At 48.8% G+C, this 26,122-nt stretch overlaps 1 protein-coding gene and 1 long non-coding RNA gene across 4 annotated transcripts; one reads left to right on the top strand and one right to left on the bottom strand.

The window, feature by feature from the left end:
* The first annotated feature begins 8,134 nt into the window (after positions 1-8,134).
* On the top strand, positions 8,135-15,912 carry Nrsn2 (neurensin 2). Of its 2 annotated transcripts, none has more exons than XM_006985499.4 (3): positions 8,135-8,377; positions 10,667-10,858; positions 14,748-15,912. In XM_006985499.4, exons 2-3 carry the CDS (start codon positions 10,673-10,675, stop codon positions 15,168-15,170), a joined length of 609 nt encoding a protein of 202 aa, XP_006985561.2. In that variant the 5' UTR covers positions 8,135-8,377; positions 10,667-10,672; the 3' UTR covers positions 15,171-15,912. The 2 variants fall into 2 exon arrangements, with proteins under 2 accessions (XP_006985561.2, XP_076426968.1); XM_076570853.1 differs by lacking the exon at positions 8,135-8,377 and adding an exon at positions 8,921-8,944.
* On the bottom strand, positions 13,225-25,556 carry LOC121828898 (uncharacterized). Of its 2 annotated transcripts, none has more exons than XR_013050867.1 (3): positions 25,337-25,556; positions 24,353-24,499; positions 13,225-13,753 (listed from the first exon to the last, which is right to left on the bottom strand). It is a non-coding gene; the product is annotated as an uncharacterized LOC121828898 (long non-coding RNA). The 2 variants fall into 2 exon arrangements; XR_013050866.1 differs by lacking the exon at positions 13,225-13,753 and adding an exon at positions 19,493-20,456.
* Between the last annotated feature and the right edge of the window lie 566 nt (positions 25,557-26,122).

Genomic DNA, 26,122 nt, shown 5'->3' with positions numbered 1-26,122 from the left:
ACAACTCGAGGACAATTTTATTAAATATTTTTGGGGAAAAACAGCAGTGCAAGCAAATGAGGAAAGAACACAGACACTGTGGCCACGTGACCCTTGACCCTTTTCAGGCCATTTACAGAACACCGTTTTTCTGAAGATTACTTTTCTCACATATGCTCTGTTCTTTTTTTTTTTTAAAGATTTATTTATTTATTTATTTATTTATTTATTTATTTATTTATTTATTTATTTATTTATTTATTATGTATACAGCATATGTGACTGCAGGCCAGAAGAGGGCACCAGATCTCATTACAGATGGTTGTGAGCCACCATGTGGTTGCTAGGAATTGAACTCAGGACCTCTGGAAGAGCAGTCAGTGCTCCTAACCTCTGAGCCATCTCTCCAGCCCATGTTCTTTAAAAAATAAAATAAAATAAAATAAAATAAAATAAAATAAAATAAAATAAAATAAAATAAAATAGGCCAGGTGGCAATGGTGCATGCCTTTAATACCAGCACTTGGGAGGCAGAGCCAGGCAGATCTCTGTGAGTTCGAGGCCAGCCTGGTCTACAGAGTGAGATCCAGTACAGGCACCAAAACTACACAGAGAAACACTGTCTCAAAAAAACAAAATAATAATAATGATAATAATAATAATAATAACTAATTAATTTTTTAAAGCCAGATAAGAAAGGACTCCTGGTCCTCTACAAACTAACTTCTTGGAATTTTTATTCCATGTTGTGATTACTTTGGTAAGTAAGTCTGCTTCCTTAGTTTTTTCTTTTTTTTCTTCCCTGTCCTCCCCAAGACAGGGTTTCTCTGTGTAGCCCTGGCTGTCCTAGAACTCATTCTGTAGACCAGGCTGGCCTCGAACTCACAGACATTTGCCTGCCTCTGCCTCCTGAGTGCTGGGATTAAAGATATGAGCCACCACCACCTAGCTAAAAAACTTAGTTTTCTCCCTTCCTTCCTTCCTTCCTTCCTTCCTTCCTTCCTTCCTTCCTTCCTTCCTTCACTATTAATCTTATTTATGTGCATGTGTGCATGCTGTGGCATATGTCTGGAGGTCAAGGACAGATTGAGGAAGGTGTAATGAGTCTTTTTTGTCCTGCCAGCCAGCTCCCAAATAACAACACAGAAATTTACTGTTAATTATGAAAGCTCAACCTTAGCTTAGATTTGTTCCTAACTAGTTAAATAATTTAAATTAACTCATTTCTATTAATGTACATTCTGTCATGTGCCACCCATGCTGCTTCTCCCCTGTCTCCTGTCGTCTCTCACATACACCTAGATTCCTCCTCCTACTTCCTCTCTCTGTCCTGTTCAGAAGTCCCTCCTACACCTCCTTCCTAGCTATTGGCAGATCAGCTTTTTATTACACCAATCACAGCAATATACCTTCACACTATGTATAAATATCCCACAACATTTCCCCCTTTTTGTCTAAATAAAACTCTAATACAGTAAAACTATATACAATAAAAACAATTATCAAGTAAGAATTACATTCATAATGTCCAGTCCATGGGAGACCTTTCAGGGGGTCTTGGCTGGTCAAACCATATTAGCCTGGAAGTAATCCACAGGTTCTCATCTTCTGTGAAAACAAAAGCAGAATCTTTTTTCCAAAGCATCGTATCCTTAGACATAAATTTTGAAATTGAGATACCTTTAAAATATACATATTGATTTAACTCAGCAACTTTTACAATCAAATGTCTCTCTGTAGTTAAAAATCCCAGAGACAATGAAATCCAGATTCTCTGAGTAATATCTATCTTTACGTGGCTTATTTTTTTATATTACTTTTATTTTTTCTTTAAAGACTTTATTTTTTTTAAGTATTTTTTATATAACGGTATATATTCATTTTCTTCTCTCTTCCAAGCCTACATACATTTTTACACACACTGTAAACCATTTAAAGTCTTATTCCATCTGAATCTGTCTTATTGTGAATCTGTTGCTTTAAACTGCAGTGGCTAGTGCTGAAGCAGCAGCCTTGGCTGCTGACTCCGCCCATCTCAGCTTCTCAACATGGTGGAGAGAATTCACTGCCAGCTCTGGGAGACATGCTCTGCACAGACTCTGGGAGGCAGTGAGTCTATGTGTCTATCAAAGCAGCATGTAGCCCAGTTTACTTCAAAAAAAGGATGATGGGCATTGAAGAACCTCCACATGGAGTTTTCTTTCAATGTGGCAAAGTTAGCCACTGGGCAAGAAACTGCTGTTGCCCTGGCTGCTAATAGTATGCTGTCCAAACTGGACACATAGGACACAAAAGAAGGTGACTGCCTAACTTTGCCAAGACAAGGTGGGGCAGTCCTTCAAAATTCCTGCTTCACAGAAAAGCCTAGTCTCATGTTGATGGGTACTGGCCCCAGAACCACATTTACCCACCCCAGCTCTGGGAATGTGTTGTGTCTGCCTGAAGCAGGAGTTTGTACCCAGTGCCAGCTGCTCAAGCACTCAGCTGTCCAGCAGGGCCTCTTAAAAGAACTGTACCTCTGTATACCAAGCCTACCTGACAGACCACTTTCTCAGGCTCTGTGTGTACATATGAGTCTCCACATTGGACACCATATGCATGAGTCTTTTTTAGTTCTGTCAGCCAGCTCCCAAATAACAACACGGAGACTTAGCATTAATTATGAAAGCTTGGTCTTAGCTTAGGTTTGTTCCTAACTAATTTTTATAACTTAATTTACCCATTTCTATTCATCTATGTTCTGTCATGTACCACCCATCCTGCTTCTTCCCTGTCCCCTGGTGTCTCTTGTGAGTGCCTGTACTCCTCCTACTTCCTCTCTCTGTCCAGAAGTCCCACCTACACCTCCTGATAGCTACTGGCCATTCAGCTCTTTATTACACCAACCACAGCAACACACCTTCACACAGTGTACAAATATCCCACAACAGGGAGTCTTTCCTCTCACCATGTGGGTTCAGTCCCTCACCAGGGACTAAACTCAGGCCATCGTGCTTGGCAGTAGTAACCTTTACTCACTGAGACATCTCACTTGCCCCAACCTCAGTTTCCTCTTTTGTTTTGTTTTGGTTTTTCAAGGCAGGGTTTCTCTGTGTAGCCCTGGCCATCCCTGAGTCTCCCTCTGTAGACAAGGCTGGTCTCGAACTCAGAGATTTGCTTCCCATGTGCTGTGATTAAAGGCGTGTGCCAGGGGTTGGGGATTTAGCTCAGTGGTAGAGCGCTTGCCTATCAAGCACAAGGCTCTGGGTTCGATCCTCAGCTCAAAAAAAAAAAAAAAATGTGTGTGCCACCTCTCAGCCCAACTTTGGTTTCTTATCATTGAATTCTAGTTGGTCTCATATACTAAAACCACAACCAAGGGAGTGGGGCAGGGGCTTGGCATTTACAAAGCCCTAGGTTCCATTCCCAGGATCAAAAATCAAAACATCCACAGATGTACCTGCAATACTTACTTCCTGGGTGTTGCTGTCTAGGTACCATCATCAGTACTTGGCTGGTCTGTAATCCCAGGCTCCAGCCAGCCCTCCACACCGCCTCCTTAGTAGCTGCAGACATACACTGTGCCTGCTTACACTTTTCAGTAGTCTTCAGGTGTTTGTTCTCTTACCCTAGACCCCAGTCTAACAGCAGCCGCCAGGAGGAGCAGGCAGGAGCAAAGCCATGTGTCCACTGGGGTCTCAGCCCTGTACCATTTGGTCCATTGCAGAAATTTTACAGGTGATTTTTTTTTTTTTTGCTCAAAGTCTTTAAAATCCCTTCTTTTACTTTGATTTAAACCCTAGAGTGCCTTAATACAGACAGAGGAAACCTTTTTTCCCCCCAGAGGAAACCTTTTAAGTGGGTTTGTACCCATTTATAGGTCAATATCCTTAATCTTTGTCCTGAAGTGTTTCTGATGAAGTGATAGGTTTTTACTATGCTTAGCATCTTGTTGAGTTTTTTTTTTTTTGTTTTGTTTTGTTTTTGTGGTATTAGGAATACAACCCAGGGCTTTGCCCTGCTAGGTAAACACTCTACTACTGCACTGAACTACACCCCAGTGTGTGTGTGTGTGTGTGTGTGTGTGTGTGTGTGTGTGTGTGTGTGTGTGTGTATGTGTGTGTGTGTGTCATACATCACCTGGTCAGAAGGTGTCAGATCATGTGGAACTGGAGTTACAGATGGTTGTGAGCCACTGGGTGTTGGGAACTAAAGCTGGGTCAGAGGAGAAAGTGTTTTTAACCACTGAGCCATCTCTCCAGCCCCTATTTTTATTTTATTTTTATTTTTTTGGTTTTTTGAGACAGGGTTTTTCTGTGTAGTTTTAGTGCCTGTCCTGGATCTCACTCTGTAGACCAGGCTGCCCTTGAACTCACAGAGATCCACCTGCCTCTGACTCCTGAGTGCTGGGATTAAAGGCGTGCACCACTGCCGCCTGCCCTATTTATTTTTTAATTAGTATATTGTCTCTGTGTGTTTGTATACATGTATGGGGGACCCAAGGAGGCCAGAAGAGGATCTAGGATCCCCTGGGGCTGGAATTTCAGGCAGTTGTCAGCCATCAGACATGGGCACTGGGAACCAAACTCAAGTCCACTTCAAGAGCAGTGGGCACACTGAATACCTGCAGGCAAATACTCACACATAAAATACTAAACAAACAAACTAAGGGGTAGCCAGGTGAGGTGGCATGTAGCAGGCTTTCTTTTGGGCCACCAACCAACTCCCAAATCAAGACACGGAGATTATTATTAGTTATGAATGCTTATAAGCCTTATGCTTATCCCACTAGCTCTTATAACTTATTTTAACCTGTTGCTCTTCATCTATGTTTTGCCTTGGGGCTTTTTACCTTTCTGTCTGTCTGTCTGTCTGTCTGTCTGTCTGTCTGTCTGTCTGTCTTACTCCATGTCCAGTTGGCTGGTGACTGCCTGGCTGGCCCCAGACATGTCTCTCTTTTTCCCTCATCCTCTCTTCCTCTCCTCTCAAGCCCCGATTCCTCCTCCTATTCATCCTCTCTGCCCACCAGCCCTGCCTATCCCTCTACTGCTTAGCAACTGACCATTCAGCTCTTTATTAGACCAATCAGGTGCCTTAGGCAGGCAAGGTGAAACAGCAACACATCTTTACACAATGAAACAAATACTGCATAAACAAATACAACATAAACAAATGTAACACATCTTTACATAGTGAAAATAATATTCACAACAGTAGCACATGCCTTTAATCCCAGCATTTGGGGGGTAGAGGCAAGCAGAGCTCTGCTGGAGACTGGCCTGGTCTAATTAGGAAGTCCAGGGCTATACAGTGAGACCCCCATCTCTAAGCATAAGCAAACAAAACAGCAACCAGGGCCAACAATGGTAACAGATTGACTGTACTCTTACTGTATCCCAAGAACCCCTTCCTGTTGGCACGTCTCATTTCATTCTTTCAAACTCTCCGAGAGGCAAACACCTCCATTTTATGGACAGAGATTGATATTCAGAGTGGTGCCGCCATATGAGCTGCACATGGCAGGACCGAGAGTCCGAGCTGGGTCTCCTCACCTGATTTCAGCTCACAGCCTCCCACCCCAGTGGCCACCTTCCTCCCATAGTGGGCAGAGGATACATACAATACAATGGAACACTCCTTTTGTATTAGTTACTTTACAGATTATGTGAAAAAATACCTGACCCCCCCCCCCCAAAAAAAAAAGCAACTCAAGGAGGAGTTTATTTCAGCTCAGGGTCCTACAATCTTAGAGCAAGTCTACCATCCCAGGAGGAGTTTATTTCAGCTCACAGTCCTACAATCTTAGAGCAAGTCTACCATCCCAGGAGGAGTTTATTTCAGCTCACAGTCCTACCATCTTAGAGCACAGTCCACCATCCCAGGAGGAGTTTATTTCAGCTCACAGTCCTACAATCTTAGAGCACAGTCTACCATCCCAGGAGGAGTTTATTTCAGCTCACGGTCCTACAATCTTAGAGCAAGTCTACCATCCCAGGGAAACCATGGTGGCAGATGACCTCGTGTCAACAATTGGGAAGCAGACAGTGGTGTTGAACTAGCCTCCTCCTTTTTATGGTCCAGGACCCCAGGCCATGGAATGCTGCTGCCCATACTGAATGTGAGCTTTCCCCTCTCAATTAACTTCATCTAGATACTCCCTCACAGACATGAGATTTGTCTAGATACAAAGTGATACAAGATCTTGTCAAGTTGACATTGAGTGTAAACCATCCTACATTTCCTGACTCAAGGTTGGTCCCACTTCCCAGGGCATTTGGTATCCTACCTTGTCATCACCTCCAGACATTCATCCATCCCACTATGATAACATCAGCCATTCTCAAATTCCCCCCTCCTGTTCCCAATAAGGGTGTCCCCCCAGCACATACACACACACACACACACACACACACACACACACACACACACACACACGTACTGTAGTGCATACAAAGCTCTTCACACGTAATAAGCAACATTTGTTTGGGGCTATCATTAGTCTGTGCTCAGTAAATACTGACACAGTAAAGCACTTATGGGGAGCTTGGGATGTGATACCGAAAAAGAAACATAGTACAATCACGTATAGCACACTTCGCTCTATGTCCCTAGCCTCCAGCACAAGGAACAACAAGACAGATGTTGTTCTAGCCACTATTCTGTTGTTGTGAAGAGACCTCATGACCATGGCAACTGGTAAAAAGAAAGCATTTCATTGGAGGCTTGCTTACCGTTCCAGAGGGCAGTCCATTATCATCATGGTGGAGAGCATTGCAGAACACTTGGTGCTGGAGCAGTAACTGAGAACTTTATCTCTTGATCGCCAGGAAGAGGGCAGAGAGATTGGGACTGGCATGGGCTTTTGAAACCTCAAAACCCACCCCCTGACATCACACTTCCTCCAACAAGGCCACACCTCCGAATCCTTTTCCAATAGTGCTACTCCATAATGACTAAACATTCAAATATATGAGTCTGTGAAGGCCATTCTTTTTTTTTTTTTTTTAAAGATTTGTTTATTTATTATGTACACAGAAGAGGGCACCAGATCTCATTACAGATGGTTGTGAGCCACCACGTGGTTGTCAGGAATTGAACTCAGGACCTCTGGAAGAGCAGCCAGTGCTCTTAACCTCTAAGCCATCTCTCCAGCCCTGAAGGTCATTCTTATTCAAACCACCACAGATGCTCAAGATGCAAAGGCATACTTGTGCAATGGTCTCTGATGAGGCTCAGAAAGGTACCATGATTCTCTCAGGACCACACAGTGAATGTGCGAGCATATGACAAGCCACGAAGCCGATGGCCTAGCAAAGGATGACTCCCTAAGGAGATGCCACTGGCAAACACTGCCCTCCACAGGATTGGAGCTAAACAGGGATGGAGCATAAGAGCGGCTGTGCCGTGGACCCCTTCCTCCTCATCCCAATCCCAATCCCATCCAAGGTCAGGGCAGCTAATCCTTAGTCTGGGGTGGAGACTCAAAGAAGAAAGGACACGGAGAAAGAGGGAGAGGGAGTGAGATTAGCGCAATCTTGTGGCAGTAGGAAGGACTTCCCAGGAAGTGTCAGTGAGAGGTGAAGCTGAGGCCAAGGCCTTGCGGAGATCGGAGGCCCTGCGAGGATCTCAGGATCGGTAGGTTTTCTTGTTTGGAGACAGGGTCTTGCTATGTAGCCCAGATTGGAGATTCTCCTGCTTTAGCCTTCCTTGTTGATAGGCACCTCTAAGATGTAGGGCTTCTTGTTGTTTTTTAAGATAGGGTCTCATGAAGCCCAGGCTGGCCTAGAACTAGGTATAAAGCTAAGGGTGCCCTTGTACTTTTGATCCTCTGCCTTCACCCCTGGAATGCTGGGATTACAGGCATGTGCTATCATGCTGGGTTTATAAGGTACCGGGGTAGAACCCACGGCTTGTGTGTGTTCCGTGGAAGTCTTCTAACACTGAAAGCTACACCCTCTGGCCAGATGTTGGTTTTCTGTATGGTTGGGTTAGGGGCATTTGGAGGGAGAGAGACCCAGAGGAGGGTCTGAAGATACAGTGAGACGACAGACGCTCATGGGAAGACCTGTTTCCTGTGAGAGGAGTCAGGCCTGAGGAATGATGGGAGTGTGGCTGAGGAGTCTGAGCAATCCCAAGATGCCCAAGGAGATTCACATGTAGAGCCTCTCAGAAGGGAGAAAAGGGAACTCAGGAAAGAACAAACGGTTGGGATCTGAGTAGGACTACAAGTCTGCAGAGCCAGCCTCTGGGGTCGGAGGGACCCCCACCTCCCCTCTCCCCAGTATCACCTCCTCCCATCCCACTCCACCCCCCCACCCCCACTCCCGCCCCGGGATTGCGGCGCAGGCGCGAAGGAAACTTGCTCTGCTCTGCTCCAGCTCTGACAGCTTCTGCTGGCTCCGGAGACCCAGACCCAGAGGTGAGCTCAGTCCCTGCTCCCTGCGGCTCGACCCCTGCCCGGCTGGCTCCCCTGCTCCTAGGAGAGCCGCCCCCCACTCCTCTAGCATCCTCGATATGATTGTGTCCGGCCAGAGGTGGGACGTCTGCTCGCTCCCTATGCTCTGGCTTGGGGGAGCAGAGATGATAGAGAGGCCCCTGGCGCTGTGGGCCTTGACACCCCAGGGTTCGTAGGCTGGGCAGAGACTTCAGAGGACGAGTTCACCCGCCCCTCTCTAACAACCCATTCCCATCCCGCCATGCCTCAGCTTCCCTCTTTGGAAAGTACGCAGTTTATTTCGCCCCAAAGGGTGGTCAGGCCAGGGAGTAGAGCTGGTGTTCCTGATTCCCCTAGCCACCTCCCCAGGAGGGCTTTCTTTCCAGCTGCGCAGGGGTGGGTGTGCCCGAGGACAGATTCAGTGCGTCGTGCCGCCCACAGGCTTGTCTCCTCCGAGACGGGTCTCCGCCGCCGATGCAGAGCTCCTTGCCCCGACCCACGCAGCCTCTTCCTCTCCCCCACTCGCCTCTCATCAAGTCTCTCCCTTTGCAGGTTAGGAACACACTCCTGGATGTTTCCATGGCAACCCCCGGGCTCTTCAGCATCCTGTCGCTTCCTGTCCTCTCCCCCCACCCCCCCACCCCCACCCTAAGATGGGAGGAGGAGGGGCCAGGCAGAGGGGAGGCTCAGTCAAGGTCACCTTCCTTCTCCAGCATCAGCAGCATGAACCAGTCCTTTGCATTTGGAGGCCGGGCGAGCGTGGATTATTATGGGGGAGGAACTGACTCTGGCCCTTTGTGCTGTGTCCCTCCCCTCCCCTTCCGGGCCTCTACTTCACGCTCTGGTTATGGAGTCTCCTACGGCTGTCAGCCCCATTCATTTTCCTCACCAGCGTCCCCATGCCTCCGCCCCCACCTCCTTGACTCCCTACAGTCGGGCTGTCCGGCCTTCATCTTTAGGTCACTGCTATGCCTCGGCTTCTACCATTTCTCATCTCTGGTTTTGTTTGTTTTTTATTCCTTCCTTTCCTTGAATGGTGGGGAGAGTGGAGAGCCGCGCGACCCAATCAGCATTCCTATGCACATGTGTGCCTCTTTGGAGTCTCCAGAAGCACCACCACTGTGTGTGTGTGTGTGTGTGTGTGTGTGTGTGTGTGTGTGTGTGTGTGTGTGTGAAGGGATCCTGGGGTCACGCTGATTGGGAGTGAAAAGGGTCCTGGATCACCTTCCTCTTCAGAACAAGTGCACTGCCTCATTTTGTTTGAAGCTGGGGGGGGGGGGGGGGTGTAGATGGGAGAAGAGGCGACAGGAAGTCCAGGCCTGCGTGGCACCTCGACAGACACAGGTCCCCTCTATCCCCAAGATCCCAGAGTTTCCTTTTGTGGGTTCCTAAATGGTCTTTCCTGGAAATCTGGCAGTCAAAATGACTGAGAGGCCTTAATCCTGAGGGCCCCTGAGTTTCACTTTCTGTGGACTCACTATCCTTGGGACTTTGCATGCTGTGAAGGGTTGTCAGCCCTAGGCCTTCAGGACCATGCAGCTTGAGGCCTTCCACCCAACTGGACAAGTACCATCTATGAAAATTGCCCCAGAAAGGGTCCTGAAAGAGACTTAAACTTTGAGAGGGAACATGAAGATCTCTCACTCTGTAAACGTGGGAGCCCCAAAAGCTGAGGAAGGAAATAATCACAGAAAACACAGTAATGGGGGCCGTCAGGAGGGCTCACGGGGTAGAGACACATGCTGCTGCCCAGCTGACGACCGGACTTCAAGCCCCAAGACTTACATGGTAAAAGGGGAACCGACTCCTGCAAGTCTTCCTCTGACCTCTACACGTGTTCACATGCGCGTACCTGTACATCACACACTCACACCAAATACATTTTCAGAAGAAAACACCAAAACCATCACAGCAGCCCCTTGGATGAAGCAGTTTTCGTTATTAACCCTGTTGTACGGTCGAGGAAGGCCTGAGAGGTCAGTGCACGTCTAAAGTCACATCCAGAAAGCGTGGGTCTGGGACTCAGTCCAACAGTGAGGTTCCAGAGCCACATTCCAGCTGCTGGATGGTCTGCGGAGAAGACAGGCAGATGGACAGACGGCTGCCAGCCATAAGGCTGAAAACCACTGGCACATGCACAAAGGACTTAGGGAAAGGCGGGATGGCTGAGAGGCTAGGTGGACTGTAAGGAGGTATCCAGTGATAGACAGGGTGAGAGGGTTACCGTGGCAACTCCTGCTGATCTCCCTCTGTCACTGTCCCTTGCGCCCACAGGGATCCATGATGAGCTGCAGTCGCTCCTGTATCTGTGGCCACAGCACCAACGTGGAGGAAAGTACGTGGTATGGGGTCGATCCCTACCCTAATCTCTTCTACAGTGAGTGCGTGGGTAGCAATCTCAGCGATAACCCAGAAGGACCCCTGGTCCAGTATACCTACCAACCGTGGCCCTCCCTGTGCTGGAAGGTAAGACCAAAGGAATGATTCCTGTGGCTCTGGGGAAAATGAGGCACTAGAAAGAGGAGCATGGATAGACGAGGGATGATGGGGTGGTCAGGAGTCACGTGTCCACACGACAGAAACTACAGTGTAAATCGGTTCCAACAACGAAGTTCATTTTCTAGAAGAGACCAGAGGTTGGATGCCTTCTGGCAAAGCTGGATCCAGCGAAGGACTGAGGAGTTTACCAGCTTTTTCTTAGTCCTCAAGCTCACACAGCCCATCAGCTCCACACTCTTCCGTGGTGCTCCTCAAATGCCGGCTACAGTGCTGACTCTTGGACTTTTTTTTTTTTTTTTTAAATTTAAAACATTGTTATCAGGGGCTGGAGAGATGGCTCAGCAGTTAAGAGCACTGGCTGTTCTTACAGAGGACCCACATGGTGGCTCACCACCATCTGTTAACTCCAGTTGCAGGGAATCCAGTGCCCTCTGACCTCCGCAGGCACCAGGCACATGTGTGGTACACAGACATATATTCAAGTACATACTCATACACATAAAATAAATACATCTAAAAATTTTTACAGAGCATTATCAAGTGAGTGTGTGTGGTATGGGTATGTGTGTGTGTGTGTGTGTGTGTGTGTATCTGTGTGTGTTTTCCTTTGTATGTAAATGCAGGTGTACATGTGGAAATAAGAGGACGACTTTCCAGAGTCAGCTTATTCCGCATTTTCTTGTGGGTTCCAGGCCTCAGTGGCTCGGATCATCAATGAAGCCCTAGGTTTGATCCCCAGTACTACATAAACTGGGTGTAGTGATGCACAACTGTGATCCTAGCCCTAGGAAGGTAGAAGCAGGGGGACTACAGTTTCAGGGCCATACTTGGCTATATAACAAATTTGAGGCAGCCTGAGCTACATCTGTCTAGAAAGAAGACCAACCTAAAATAGCCAGAGATCAACTGAAGGCCACCCTGGGATGCATAATAAACTGGCCCACACCTTGGGAGGCTGAGGGAGAAGGGTCATAAGTTCAAGGCCAGCCTGAGATAGAAATAGTGTGTTATAGGCCAGCCTGGGCAACCGAGTGAGACCCTGGCTTGAAATACATAGATTAATTAATAAGTTAATAAAGGAATGAATGAATGAGTGAATGAATGAAGAAGGAAGGAAAGCATTTTGTTCCTAGACGTTTGACTGTTTGGGCCCCTTGCCAGCTCTGCGCTCATTACTATGGCTTTGGAGAGGAAACCCAGTGGCAGGAAGTGGAGTTCATCACACCTACATGTCATCCCACTGTGGTTTCCCACTGTGGGGTACCATTGACAGGCAGCAGAGACATGTGCCAAGCAGACCACCGATGTCCAACAGCCCGAGGTGTCAGTCGGTACCTTCGATGGGTACAGTTCATCACTAAATACTGTAGAGAAACTGAATCAGAGGGTCCCTCCTTCTGCTCCCAAAGGGCTTCCCTCTAACGGGGAGGCGAGGTGCTAACCTGTGGACAGGGACCAGCCCCCGACCTCAGGTCAGGTGTGCAGAGATGCCAGGATGGGTAATGGCCTCGGTACCCGGGATGACCAGAGAAGACTCTTCCTGAACCAAGTGTTTCAGGAAGAACTTAAGTCAGCAGAGGCAGGAACGCATGTGTGTGAAGTTGTGTGTGTGTGTGTGTGTGATGAGGGATTGCACTTAAACATTTAAACATCCTGGACAAACTCCCAACATTCTACCACTGAGCTATTCCACGAGCCCTTGTTTTACTTTTTATTTTCAGGCAGGGTCCCACTAAGCTAGCCTTGAACTCACTCTGTAGCCCAGGCTGGCCTCATACTCACCATCCTCCTGCCTCAGTCTCCTGATAGCTGAGATTACAAGCCTCACCAGACCTCACTAACATCTTATTACTGGTTCTTGAAGACACAGAATTGAAGAACTCTTTCTTTTTAAATTTTTATTTATTTATTTCTTGTTGTATGTATGTGCAAGATGTGTGTGTGTGAATGATGTGCGTACATGAGCGTGTGTGCCAGGGTCAGAGGACAACTCTGTGGAGTCTGTTCTCCTCTTCGACCTTTACCTGGCTCCCTGGGATAGAACTCAGGTTGTCAGGCTCGCAAGGCTTGTACAGCAAGTGCCTTGACCTGCTGAGCATCTTGTTGGCCCTCCGTTTTTTAAATGTGTGCATGTTTGTGTGTGTGCATGTTGGTGTGTGTGCACGCATGTGGAGGTAAGTATTATGTCTTCTACTGTTCTTCCCACCTTGTCTTTTGAGTCAGAGTCTCTTGCTGAATTTGGCATTCAGCTAACTGGCTAGACCAGCTCTGGGGATCTTCCTGTCTCCACCCTTGCGGCAGCAGGGTTACAGGTATATGCCTTCAAGCCTGGCTTTTTTTTTTCCCCAAAGACAGGGTTTTATTGTGTATCCCTGGCTGGTCTAGGACTCACAGAGGTCGGCCAGCCTCTGGGATTACAGGCATGTTCTACCACACCCCGCCCCGAGCCTGGCTTTTTTATACGGGTTCTGAGAATCCAAACTCAGGCACTTGTGTTTAAATGGAAGGCACTGAACCAACCGAGCCGTCATCTCCCCACCTCCCAGTTTAAGAACTCTCGTGTGTGGTCCACTTAGTTGTTCAAGTAGCACTTAGTACTATGGTGAGTGTAAGACACCTAGCGAGCTAAGACACGCCCGACCTTTGCTCTCAGAAGGCGCAGCTCAGGAAAACAGGCAGACGTCGCTCATCTAAGAACTAAATCCCATGTCCAAATGTGTTCAGAAGTGGGTTCATGGAAGGACTAGTTGGCACTGGGCTGTAGAAAGAGAAAGACACCTACCCAAGCTGCAAGTGTCCTGGAAGGCATCTCAGAGGAGGAATAAGGTTTGAGATGAGACTTGAGGATACATGAGCATCAACCTGGAGGGTGGAAGGGATCATGGGGTGAGATCATGGGGTGCCCAAATAGGGAAAGCAAATAGAGCTGGGGATATAGCTCAGTCAGTACCGTGCTTGCCCTGCCAGCACTTGAGAACCCATCTGCCAATGCCAGGTGGAGTTGGGTATGGCAGTGCACGCCTTTAATCCCAGCACTTAAGAGGCAGGTGGAAGTTTGTGAGTTTGAGGCCAGCCTGGTCTGTAGAGCAAGGTCCAGGACAACCAGAGCTACATAGAGAGATCATGTCTCAAAAATAAATAAATATTTAAAAAATTATTCTAATCCTATTGCTGGAGAGAAAGAGACAGGAGGATCTCTGGGGTTTGCAGGTCAACAAGCCTAGCCTAATTAACCAGTTCCAGGTCCTGGTGAGAGACTCTATTTCAAAAAATCAGCAACTCCTAAGAAACAACGCCAGAGGGTGACTCCTTACCGTTACGTGTACTGTCACACACACACACACAATACACACACACACACACACACACACAGAGAGAGAGAGAGAGAGAGAGAGAGAGAAAGAGAGAGAGAGAGAGAGAGAGAGAGAGAGAGAGAGAGAGAGAGAGAGAGAGAGAGAGAGACTCAAATAATAATAATATATGGGACCCAGATAATGATGGCCAGAACTCAAGGCTGGTTTTGCCACCGAGGGAAAACATTGCCGGGGTGGGTATGGTGACACACACCTATAATTCCAGGACTTAGAAGGCTAGCTCAAGGCCATCTTGGACTATATAGACAGTTCGAGGCTATCCTGGGTAACTTAGCATGGCCTGGTCTCAACCTAAAATGCAAAAAGGGCTGAAGCTGTAGCTCAGTGGTGGAGTGCTTGCCCCTGCCATGTCCAAACCCGTCCTGGGTTCTGCCCCCGGCACTGTCGGTCAGGTCCCGCAGGGGTGTTCTGTGGTGCCCATTTCCTGATCCTGGGGTGCTGGACCCCAGCTGAGCCTGGTGCTTGCTGTCTGCTCTCTTCAGGTCACCGTGTCCGTGGCATCCCTGCTTCTCCTGCTGGGCGTGGCAGCCCTGACCACTGGCTACGCCGTACCCCCCAAGCTGGAGCTTGTCAACGACAGTAAGTTCTCATCGATGGATGATCCAGTAGCCGACTATAACCAAGCCCTGATCACCTGCCGCGTGGCGGGAGCGACGCTGTGTGCGGTAGCGGGGGTCTTGCTGGCTGTCTGTCTCTTCTTGGCCACCTCTGGCTGGCTGACCCAGGACATCAAGGCGGAGCCCTTGGTCACCGAAGCTGACAGCCCTGTGGAGGTCTTCAGGGATGAGCCCGAGCAGCTGTCCCCCGGCTTCCAGGATGCCAGCAGCCAGTCCTGGTTCTTGACTCCCACGAGTCCCTTTGGGCCGCGTTCTGTGCAGACCAGCCAGCCCCAGCGGGATTCCTAAGTCTGTAGGCTAGAGTTAGACGCTCTAGTTAGACACTCCCCCCCGGTACTCCCCGCTCTCATCGCGCTTCTTCCTCTCGGTAGTGCCAATTTCTCCAGAGCCCTCATAGCTCCCTAGAGCCCCCCAGTAAGCCTCATGCTCCAATCTCACCCCTGCTCAGTACAGGGGCAAACTCAATCGAGAACTGTCCTTCCAGGCTGGAGAAATGGCCACGTGAGTGAAGGGCCTTCCTGGCCAGACTGACAACCTGAGTTCCATCTCTGGGACCTAGAAGGTTTCAGAAGAGACCCAGCTCTCTCCAGTTGTTCTCTGGCACACACACACACACACACACACACACACACACACCACCACACACAACACTCACACGCACAAAGAAAGGTAGTGAAAAATAAAAAGTCTAGGGATTAGGAAAAGTGGGATGTCCCTCAAAGTCCACCTCCTAGACAGCAATGCCCTCTGGGCCTGATTCTGACCGTCTAGAGGCCCCAGCCCCTTCTTCCTATGGACTGCCCGGCCAGGAGGACTTCCTCTCGTAGGACACTAGAGGGCGCTCCAGGACAGCGGAGGATCCTGCGTCTGGCCGCCCCCTGCTGGCCTTTGGGGCTTCCTGGGTGGCGGGAAGAGGGTTCCAGCAAATCCCTACCACCTTTGTGCCCCGCAGGGTGTACTCTCCGCTTCTCGCCTCCTCCATCTTGCCTCGCCTTTCAATAAACAGTTGGGATGAACACCGTCTTTGCTTCCTTTCTCCTAGATCATTGGAGCATCGGGAACCGGAGAGAGAAATGGTTCCTAGCTGAGACCTACCATGTGCTTAAATCCTCTTTCTCATTTGCTCTCCAGGACAACCCTTTAAGAAAAAAGATGATTAAACCATGGTGGCTTGAGTCTTTAATCTCAGTACTCAGGAGGCAGAGGCAGGTCTAGCTCTGAGTTTGAGGTCAGCCTGGTCTACCCAGAGAGTTCCAGGACAGCCAGGGCTACACAGAGAGACTCTTATCTTAATTAAAAAAAAAAAAAAAAAAAAAAAGGAAGGGGAGAAGAAGGAAGAGGAGGAGGGGGAGGAGGAGAAGGGGGAGGAGGAGGGAAGAGAAGAGAAAAAGGTGATTGTACCCACAGGTAGATAACTAAGGTCAAAGATGGGCAGTCAGGAGTCTAAGGCTCCTGGTGTTTACTTCCTTTATTGGCTTATTACCCCAGAGTGGCTCTCCTTCTTGCCCTGGGGTGGGAAGAAGATCAATCGGCCCATCCCTGAGAGGAATGGGCGGGGGCAGAAACCAAAGGGGGCTCTTTTGCAGGACCCTCAGAACCAGGCACAGTAGCACATTCATGGAAACTAAACACTGGGGAAGTTGAGGCAGGAAGACTGTGCAAGTTCAAGGCCAATGTGGGCAATCTAGCAAGAAACACACACACAGTAGAGGGACCACTCTCCCTGATGGACACGAGCAAGGCCAGGCCTCGTTTTCCATGTTTTACAGACAAGCATTTAATATCCCTGACACAGCTAGTGTGACATGAAAAGCTGTCACTCTGAAAGCTGGCTCCCGACTCCCAGTCACGTGTTTTCAACTGCAGTAACCACGGGGTGAGTTTCATGCCAACCATCCTGGCTGTCCCATTCACTGCTCCTCGGACCCCACTGGGTGCCTCTGCTGCCTCCATGCTGGGAGCAGATTCAGATGCTCACACCTCAAACCCAGCATAACCCCACCTCGGACACAAATCCTGTCCCCAGCCATGTCCTGGGCCAAGCCAGCTCCTTGACCTGGGCCACCACCATGTCCCTCTCGCCTTGGTGACAGCACCAGCTTCTCCCTGGTGCCTGGCCCCCACCTTTGCAGACACCTCCCACTTCCCACGTCTAATTTCCACACTGCAGCCAGACAGGCTCTTAGGTCAAGTTCCACCAAGCTCAGAGTCCTCCCATGGTCCCTTACCTAGCCTGGTAAAACCAAGTTTCTCTGTGGCCTACAAGGCCTGGTGCCGCTAGCAGGCAGTGCCCCTGCCTTCCTTTGTGACCTTTGTCCTGCCACTTGCTCTGTCCTTAACCCGTCACACCATCCTCTGTGCCCCCAGCACTAGTCTGGGCTCCAGTGTCCCTGTCCTTCCTAGCTACCTCAGCTGCAGCAGCCTGTTCCTCCCCAGTTAGCCAGGCAGGGGCAGCTCTTCCCCGGCGTCCTGTAAGACTGCTCAAAAGGCCAGGGTGGGGCAATAGTGGGACCCTGTCTCAAAAAACAGAAAAGACTGTGCAGAAGTCACCCTCTCTGGGAGCAGCCTGTTGAAAAACGTGCATCCCTTCTCCCTTTTTCCTGTACGGTTTTTCTGTTGGCTTAGTGGCCACACCTCTATCTACGGATATTTTAGCTACCATCTGTGCCCTGGGGCCCCCAAGTCAGCACCCCCCACTCCCACCCCTCCCACCCCCTCCACCCTCCACCCCCCACCCCTGCTCAGACTGTGGCCTGGCTGGATTTCCACTCCCACCAGCACCAACTCCACTGCAGCTGCCAGATGTAGATCTTGACTAAGTCTCTGCAGTTCTATTTACCAGCAGAGACCGGGAAGTCAGATGTTGGGGTGAAAACCTGCCAGATTCGAAAAGCCGAGAAGCAACCAGCTGACCTTTCTTTTGGGCTGGAGACCCAGCAAGAGAAGATAAGTCTCTTCACTTGTCCCAAACCAAAAAAGGCCAGCAAATCTCTTAAGTCCTTCCCTACTTCTTCCTGTCCATCTCTCTATCTGCCCTCCTGGGTCCTGCATACTCTCTATGGCTAATTCCTGTCCACTAGTCACTGGCTCCGCCCCCTGACCCAAGGTTAATTTTATTAACACAATCTCACAGTTTCACAGTGTAATCAAACATCCTGCAGCAAGGTGCAACCTGGGTTTTAGTTTTAGGGTTGCTTTTCTGGTCATTTTCTTTCTTTCTTTCTTTCTTTCTTTCTTTCTTTCTTTCTTTCTTTCTTTCTTTCTTTCTTTCTTTCTTTCTTTCTCTCTCTCTCTCTCTCTCTCTCTCTCTCTCTCTCTCTCTCTTTCTTTCTTTCTTTCTTTCTAATATTTTGATATTAGGTCTAATTATGTATCTTTGGCTGTCCTGGAATGCACTATGTAGATCAGGCTGGCCTCAAACTCAGATCAGTTAGCCTCACCTTTCAATACACTGTAACTTATCTGTGTTCTTCTAGCATTGCTTATTAGCGGTCTACCTTGTAAACTCCATAGGCTCAAGGATCTGTATACAAATGCCTCCAACTGTGCCTGACCCACAGAAGCTCAGTAAGGGTGAGATGAATAAAGGAGTCTGTAGCCCGTGAGCGGCTGTCAGGCAGATTGTGAGTTTGAGACCAGGCTTGCCCCGCTCCCCCACCAAAACCTCATCAGTCTGAGTTTAACAGATGTGGTCACTAAAACTTAGAGACCTTCAAGCAATGTGCTCAAAGACACTCAGCTAGTGGGTGGCAGGTGTGGATTTCAGAGCCACGGGCCAGACCACGCTACAGTGCTTGAAGGCTCCGAGCCGGGAACACAACCTGAAGTTCCACCCAGTGTATCCAGTTGTTTGCTGCTAGGTGGGAAGGTGAGTAGGTATTAACAGATTTTCATTTTTCCAGAAAAGTGAGGAATTCAATTTATTTTCGGAATTCAAAATTTTGGTGGTTTTTTTTTTTTTGGTGACAGGGTTTCTTTGTGTAGCCCTAGGCAACCTGAACCAGGCTGGCCTCAAACTCAGAGATTCACCTGCCTCTGCCTCCTGAGTGCTGGGTCAAAGGTGTGAGACACAACTGTCGGACTGGAATTCAAATTTTTTTAAATAGTTTATATCTTTATTATTTTATGTGTGTTGGTGTTTTGCCTGCATGTATCTGTGTGAAGGTATCAGATCTTGAAGTTACAGACAGTTGTGAGCTGCCATGTGGGTGCTGGGATTTGAACCTAGGTCCTCTGGAAGAACAGTCAGTGCTCATTAACCACTGAGCCATCTCTCAACCCTGGAATTCAAATTTTTATTTAAAAAAAATCGTTAATTATAAATTGGAACCAGGTGGTGGTAGCACACGCCTTTATTCCCAGCACTTGGGAGGCTCTGAGTTTGAGGCCAGTCTGTCTACAGAGTGAATTCCAGGACTTCAAGGGCTACACAGAGAAACCCTGTCTCTAAAAACCAAAGCAAACAAATAAATAAATACAAATTGGTGTCTGAAGCTGAGCATGGTGGAACATACCTTCAGTCTCAGAGCTATGGAGATTATAGAGATTCATAGGCAGTAATAGATTTTCTGCCCCCCACCAACTCAGTAAGCCGGATCAAGCCGAATAGAAAAAGTATAAGAACAGTTTTATTTGAGCAAAGAAACTCCCAGGTGGGTTCTCCAGGCCCAGAGTTCGAGGCCAGAGAAGCCACTCACCCAAACTAAAGCAGGGAGGTTATATAGGTTGTAGTTGAGGGGTGATGATGTGTCTGCCACAAGGTGGGTTTGTGGCGGCTCACACCTTTAATCCCAGCACTCCGGAGGCAGGGATAGGTGGATCTGTGTGAGTTCGAGGCCAACCTGGTCTACAGAGTGAGTTCCAGGACAGGCTCTAAAGCTACACAGAGAAACCCTGTCTTAACAAAAACAAAACAGAAATGCTGGCTGCTTTAGGCAGGGTCTTGGGCTGCTGGCACCTTCAGGGACGGAGCTGCCACTGCTGCCCAGAACTCAGAACTGGGCTTGTGCCTTCCCGTGGTTGGAGATTCTCTGAGTGGGCGGGGTTTGGAGAGACAGGAATGGGGCTTCCTAGACCGTGCAGGAGCTGCTGCAGGAGCAGGCTGGAGGTTCCAACCGAAAAGGCAGGATCTCTGTGTGTTCGAGGCCAGCCTGATCTACACAGTGAGTTCCTGTTCAGCCAGGGCCACATATGAGATCTTGTCCCCAACGTGGGGGGAAAAGCTGGGGAGAAGATCAGTTGATAAACCGCAGGCCGGCCCCAGTGCAAGCCACAGAATCCACATGAAAAGCCAGGCTTGGTGATAGACTATTACCAATGTGGGGAAGAGGTTCCCCAGGAGGCGGGTTCCTGGGGCTCTCTCACTAGCCAACCTAACCAGGATCCCTAGTCCAGAACAGCGATGCCACCTCCATTTTCCTTCCTAGCTGCCACACAGCCCAGTCGCCGCCCACAACCCAGTAGATGCCAGGCTTCCACACAGCCCAGTCCCCGCCCACAACCCAATAGATATTACAGAGGAGCAGAATTCAGTTGCCAAACTTATTTCCTGAGCCATGTCTGTCACATGAGTCCCTAGAAAAAACAGAGGAAGGCTTATGTTCACAATCAAGCATTGTTAGCAGGGTTGTGACTAGGCAGAATGGTGTCTCCAAAAGTTTATATCACCCAGACCAGCCATACCTGATTTAATCAAGTAAAGTTGAACTCATGGGAGCTGGCAAGATGGCTCAGTGGTTAAGAGCCTGTACTGTGGTTCTTAGCATGCACATTAGGCCGTGCCCAATTGCCTGTGACAGGCTATCCTGGGTTGGAGGGTTATCTATTCTGATGACTAGTGTCCCTACTGGAAATGAGGATTTGGACACAGAGGTAGTTGGGAGTGATGGCATCTGCAGGCCTAGAGACAGCAAGGGTCACCTGTAGCTGCCAGAAATTAGAAGAAGTAAAGAAGGGTTCTCTGAGCTTGTAGAGGCTTTGGTGCCCTGCTAATGTCTTATTTATTTAATTTTTTTTAAAAATTGTTTATCTTATGTATCTGAGTGGTTTTTTTGCTATAGGCCGCAGGAATATATCATAAGAACTCAGCTGATTATGTCAAAGCCATTACCTGAAGGGATCAAGGAATTCCTTCAGAGGAAGCCAAATTCAAAGGAGCTTTTGGTGTTATTTGGCTTGTTATAATCAACTGTCTTCTGTTATGAAAATCATGTGTGCTTTCATAGTTTTCCCAATTGATTTTTCCCTAAGAATTGCTAACAGTGTGGACTGATCACTCTTTGGACATACACAATCAAGGTATTTGGAGAACAGCCTCAGGAAAGGCTTCCTTCCCCCCAGCCCATCCACTTCTCCCCTTTCAGCACTGGAATCAGTTATCTCCCTTAGCCACACTCTAGAACTAACAGAAATAACAGTCCAGACCACCACATGCTAGTCTCCTGATTTAAGGTAAATTCCACAAAGAGACACTGCCTAGATCAGGTGGACCTTAAGTAACAGCCTTACACAATTCAGCTCGGGCCCTCCTTTCTTACAGCCTTACTAACTTTATAGACCCCTAACTTCTTACCTAACCACTTCTCAGAATGTGGACTGAGCACACAGATCCCCCTTTTCATACACTAATGGTCATCAGCACTCAGTTGACCTCTTTCACCACTCCCGTTTTGGATTGTAAAAGAAAGCCTGGTGGTCACTGCCTGAGGAAAATTCTTACCTTTCTTTATGACCAGGTAGATCTCTGGTCTACAGAGTGAGATCCAGGACAGGTACCAAAACTACACAGAGAACCCCTGTCTAAACACTGGCCCCCACCAAAAAAAAAAAAAAATAGAACTTTCTCGGGCCTGAGGAGGTGGCTTAGTGGTTAAGAGCACTGGCTGCTCTTCTAGAGGAACCAGGTTCAATTCCCAGCACCCACATGGCAGCTCAGAACTGTCAGTAACTCTAGTCCCAGGGCTTCTGACACCTCCACACAGATATACATGCAGGCAAAACACCAATGAACATAAAAATAAATCTTGAAAAAAAAAAGAAAAAATAATTTCTAAAAAAAAAGAAAAAATATGAGGCTGGAGAGATGACTCAGCAGTTAAGAGCACTGGCTGCTCTTCCAGAGGACCTGAGTTCAATTCCCAGCACCCACATGGCAGCTCACAACTGTCTGTAACTCCAGTTTCAGGGTTTCTGACATCTTCACACCAAAGCACATAAAATAAATTTAAATTATATATGAACTTTCTCTCTTACAGGGCAGTGGTGGTACATGCTTTTAATCCCAGCACTCAGGAGGTAAAGGCAGGCACATCTCCATGAGTTCGAGGCCAATCTGGTCTACAGAGTAAGTTCCAGGACAGGGCTACACAGAGAAACCCTGTCTTCAAAAAAACAAAAACAAACAAACAAAAAACTCCCTCTCTCACTCTCTCTTTGGTTTTTCAAGACAGGGCTTCTCTGTGTAACAGCTCTGGCTGTCCTAGAACTCACTTTGAAGGCCAGTCTGTCCTCAAACTCACAGAGATCTGCCTCAGGAGAGAGCTGGGATTAAAGGCTTTTGCCACCACCACCCAGCAAGACCGCTCTCTTTTAAAGACTTGTTTTATTGTTTATTTATGTGTCTCTGTGTACTTAAAGGCCAGAAGAGGGTGTAGAATCCCCCTAGAGCTGGAGTTATCTGTTTATTTTTATTTCATGTGTTTGTGTTTTTTTCCCCTGAATGTACCACGTGCATGCAGTGTCTGTGAAGGTCACAAGAGTGCCCCCCCTCCACTCCACCCCACCCCCAGCCTGTAGCCCAGGCTGGTCTGGAACTCCATATGCAACCAAGAATGACCTTGAATTTCTGATCTTCCTACTCCTAACTCCCAGGTGCTAGAATTACAGTACTACACCACAACACACCCAGGTACCTTCCTCCCTCCCTCCCCACTCCCTCCCTCTCCCTCTCCCTCCCTCCCTGCCCCTCTCCCTCCCTCCCTTCCTTTTTTCCCTGGGCAGGGTTCCTCGTATACAGGCTGGCTTCTAAATTGAAATGGAATTCCTCATTCTCCTGCCTTAGCCTGTCGGGTGCTACTATGCTCAGCTTGTGAAATGTGGAAGATCTGACCTTGAACTTAACTGCTCTTGGTAGAGCATTGCTCACAACCGACGACACCAGGCTTTGGGCCAGGAGCTCCTGGAGAGGGGCCCCTAACCGACAGGGGGCAGCGCTGATGCAGGTCGCCCCCTGCTGTTCCTCTGATGCCATCGCAGCCGCTTTGAAGGATTTTGTGCCTGAGATGGAAGCTCTTTGTCCCACGGGCAGTCCCTCCCCGACTCCCTCCCCCTAGAAGTCACCAGAGTACGAGGTGGTTTTGTTTTGTTTTTTTCCTTTTCTTTTCACTTCCCGCCTCCCAGGTACTGGGAATTGAACCCGGGGCCTCAGGCATGCTAGGCAAATGCTCAGCTGCTGAATCACCCCCAGCCTTGCTATGCCTCTTTAAAGCAGGAGCCAGAGTTCTCAACCAGGACCGATCTGCAGGCTGCCCTCTTCCTGCAACCCTGTAAATCCAGCCGGACTAAAAGGGTCAGTTCTGTGGGCCTGACTGGCAGGGGTGGGGAAGGTGTCAGAGGGAGAGGAAGGAGAGACCGTGGGGCTTTCAACAGCGAGAGAGATGATTGTGAGCATCTAGAACTCTTCTCCCAAATCTAGTGCCTTGTTAGAGCGAGTGCTGTGTGAGCCCAGGGCATGTCTCAACCTCTCTGAACCTCAGTTTTTGCTTTTACTTTTTTTTCACTTATTAAAATTTTATTTTTATTTTTACTTATGTGTATGTGTGTGTGTGTGTGCTCGTGTGCATGTGTGTGCATGTGTGTGCACATGTGTGCACAAGGGAACACCACAGGTGTGTGTGTGTGCCCACAGAGGCCAGGAGAGAGTGTTGGGTCCCCTGGAGCTGGAGTTGTTAGATACCAGACACAAGTGCTGGGAACAGCACTTGGGTCCTCTGGAAGGTCAGCAGTCATCCCTAACCACTGAGCCATCTCTCCATCTCTCTATTATTTTCTGAGACAATGCCTTACTAGGTAGTTGAGGCTGGCTTGGGTTACCATCCTCCTGCCCCAGTCTCCTCGGTGCTGGGATTATAGGTGTGCATGGCACAGCTTTTCTGTTGTTGATTTTTAGTTTTGCCTCTAAAACCTGTAGGGCTTCGCCTAGTGCCTGGCACCTGGACCGATAAATGTGAGCTGCTGTGGGAAGAGAAAGCCAAGCCACACTGACCGAAACTAGAGATGACACACACAGATAGAGCCCTGCCCTCCAGGGACTCAGTCTAGAGGAATGGACTGTCCCACCACCGGATGAGACAACAGACCGGCAGGGTATAAACACTGTAATGGGATGACGCAGTGTCGGATCACAGGGACAAACAGGGAGACTCGGGGTGGCGCCTGGGCCAGCGAATGGAGCTAGTCGGTAGAATGCTTACCCAGCAAGCATGGAGTCCTGGGCTGGATCGCCAGCACTGCATAGACAAGGTGTGGCTCATGTCTGTAATCCCAGCACTCGAGAGGTAGAAGCAGGAGACTCAGAAGTTCAAGGTCATTCCTGGATGCATACTGAGTTCGAGACCAACCTGACATTTGGGAGAGAGAGAGAGGCAGGCAGATCTCTGTGAGTTTGGGGCCAGCCTGGTCTGTATAGTGAGTTGCAGGCTACATAGTGAGACCCTGGGACATATACAAACCTGACTGGGCCAGGTTCTGTCCTCAGTAGATTACAGAGATTTTTTTGTCCTTTTGTACATCTAAGGAGGGTTACCACTTTCTCCAGTTCACAGAAAATGGAACATAGTGTATGTGCACATAAGCATCCTGCCCAAGACTGAACAGCTAGCAGGCCTGGAACTTGAATGAAAACAATGTAAGTCCAGAATGCCCCATGCCTCTGGACCCACAGTACAGAAATTGACAAACCTTCTTCGCAGGGGGTGGGCGGGGGTGGGGGGTGGGTGTCATTCTCTCAAACATCACCCTTGCCCAGGACCACAGACAGAGGCAGCATACTTGTCTATTTAGATGAACATCATCTGACATACGCTCAAAGACCCTCTAAGTAGTACCATGGAATGGTGTGCAATGTTGGAGGTGAACAGGAGCTCCCTTTGAACTCCCAGACACACGTGTTCTGGAGTAAATCAAACATACATTCAATAAGCATGTATATCCCAGGATGCCCCTTGATGCACAGTCACATGCATGCCAAGTATTAGGATGAGGTCTGAGACACACTGACATACTCCCTATGCGTTTAGTCCTCCTCTGCTACCATGTTTTTTTCCAGAAGCTACATTTATTGAGCACTCACTGTATGTAGTGAAATGGCTTGGCCGATGCCACCCCAACAGCAAATGGTGGTGCCTGGAGCCCCTGGTCCTATCAGCAGTGGCGTCTCCCCGGCTTCACGGGTGTACCTGAGCGAACAGAGGTGCCACGGCTGGGTTCCCACACTGACATTCCCTGTGGCCTTGCATGTGTCACCTCCTCCTGTGGTCACAGGTGCGCTCCACGGTCATGCGTGGTGACAGAAACGGTAACTGCTTCCTTCCACGTATTGGGCGGAGTTGTTCTCAGCAAGCTTGGGAGCTTCCTGTCCCAGCCTCACCAAGCCCAAGCTCTGGGCACCAGGCCATCAGGGACCTGGTAGGGAAGAACTCAGAGGATTTCATAAGCATCCGATCTGGGACATGTGCTCGGGGCAGAGAGAAAAACAGGATGTCCTCTGGGGCGTACACCTGGTCAGGGGCCAGACCTGATCTGGTTTGGCAGGGAGGAGCTGCCAGACTTGGCATCTGGTTGTGTGCACACACTAAGCAGGTGTGTGAACGTGAGCAGAGGGAGGGCTTACAGGGAGGGAGGACTTCACTGGTCTCAGGAGGCCAGCTGCTGAGGGAGGCCAGTGGGAAGGGACGGAGAAAAGAAGGGAAGGTGAATTCATTTTTTTTCCAAATCTTTTGTTGTTGTTTTAAGAGATGAGGTAGCCTTGCTGCCCAGGCTGCCCCAGAGCTCCTGCCTCATCTTCTCAAATGCTGGGATTACAGGGGCAAGAGCAGCCACACCAGGTAGCGTTTTCAGAAATCCTAAGTGACCAAGTGTGATGGCTCACACCTTTAATCCCAGTACTCCAGAGGTGGAGGCAGGCAGATCTCTATGAGTTCAAAGCCCGTCTGATCTATATAGTGAGTTCCAGGCCAGGCAGG

This window comes from Peromyscus maniculatus, chromosome 4 (genome assembly GCF_049852395.1).
Source record: "Peromyscus maniculatus bairdii isolate BWxNUB_F1_BW_parent chromosome 4, HU_Pman_BW_mat_3.1, whole genome shotgun sequence".
Taxonomy (NCBI): Eukaryota; Metazoa; Chordata; class Mammalia; order Rodentia; family Cricetidae; genus Peromyscus; species Peromyscus maniculatus.
Note: the sequence above shows the minus strand (reverse complement) of the source record. Positions and strands in the feature narration are given on the sequence as shown.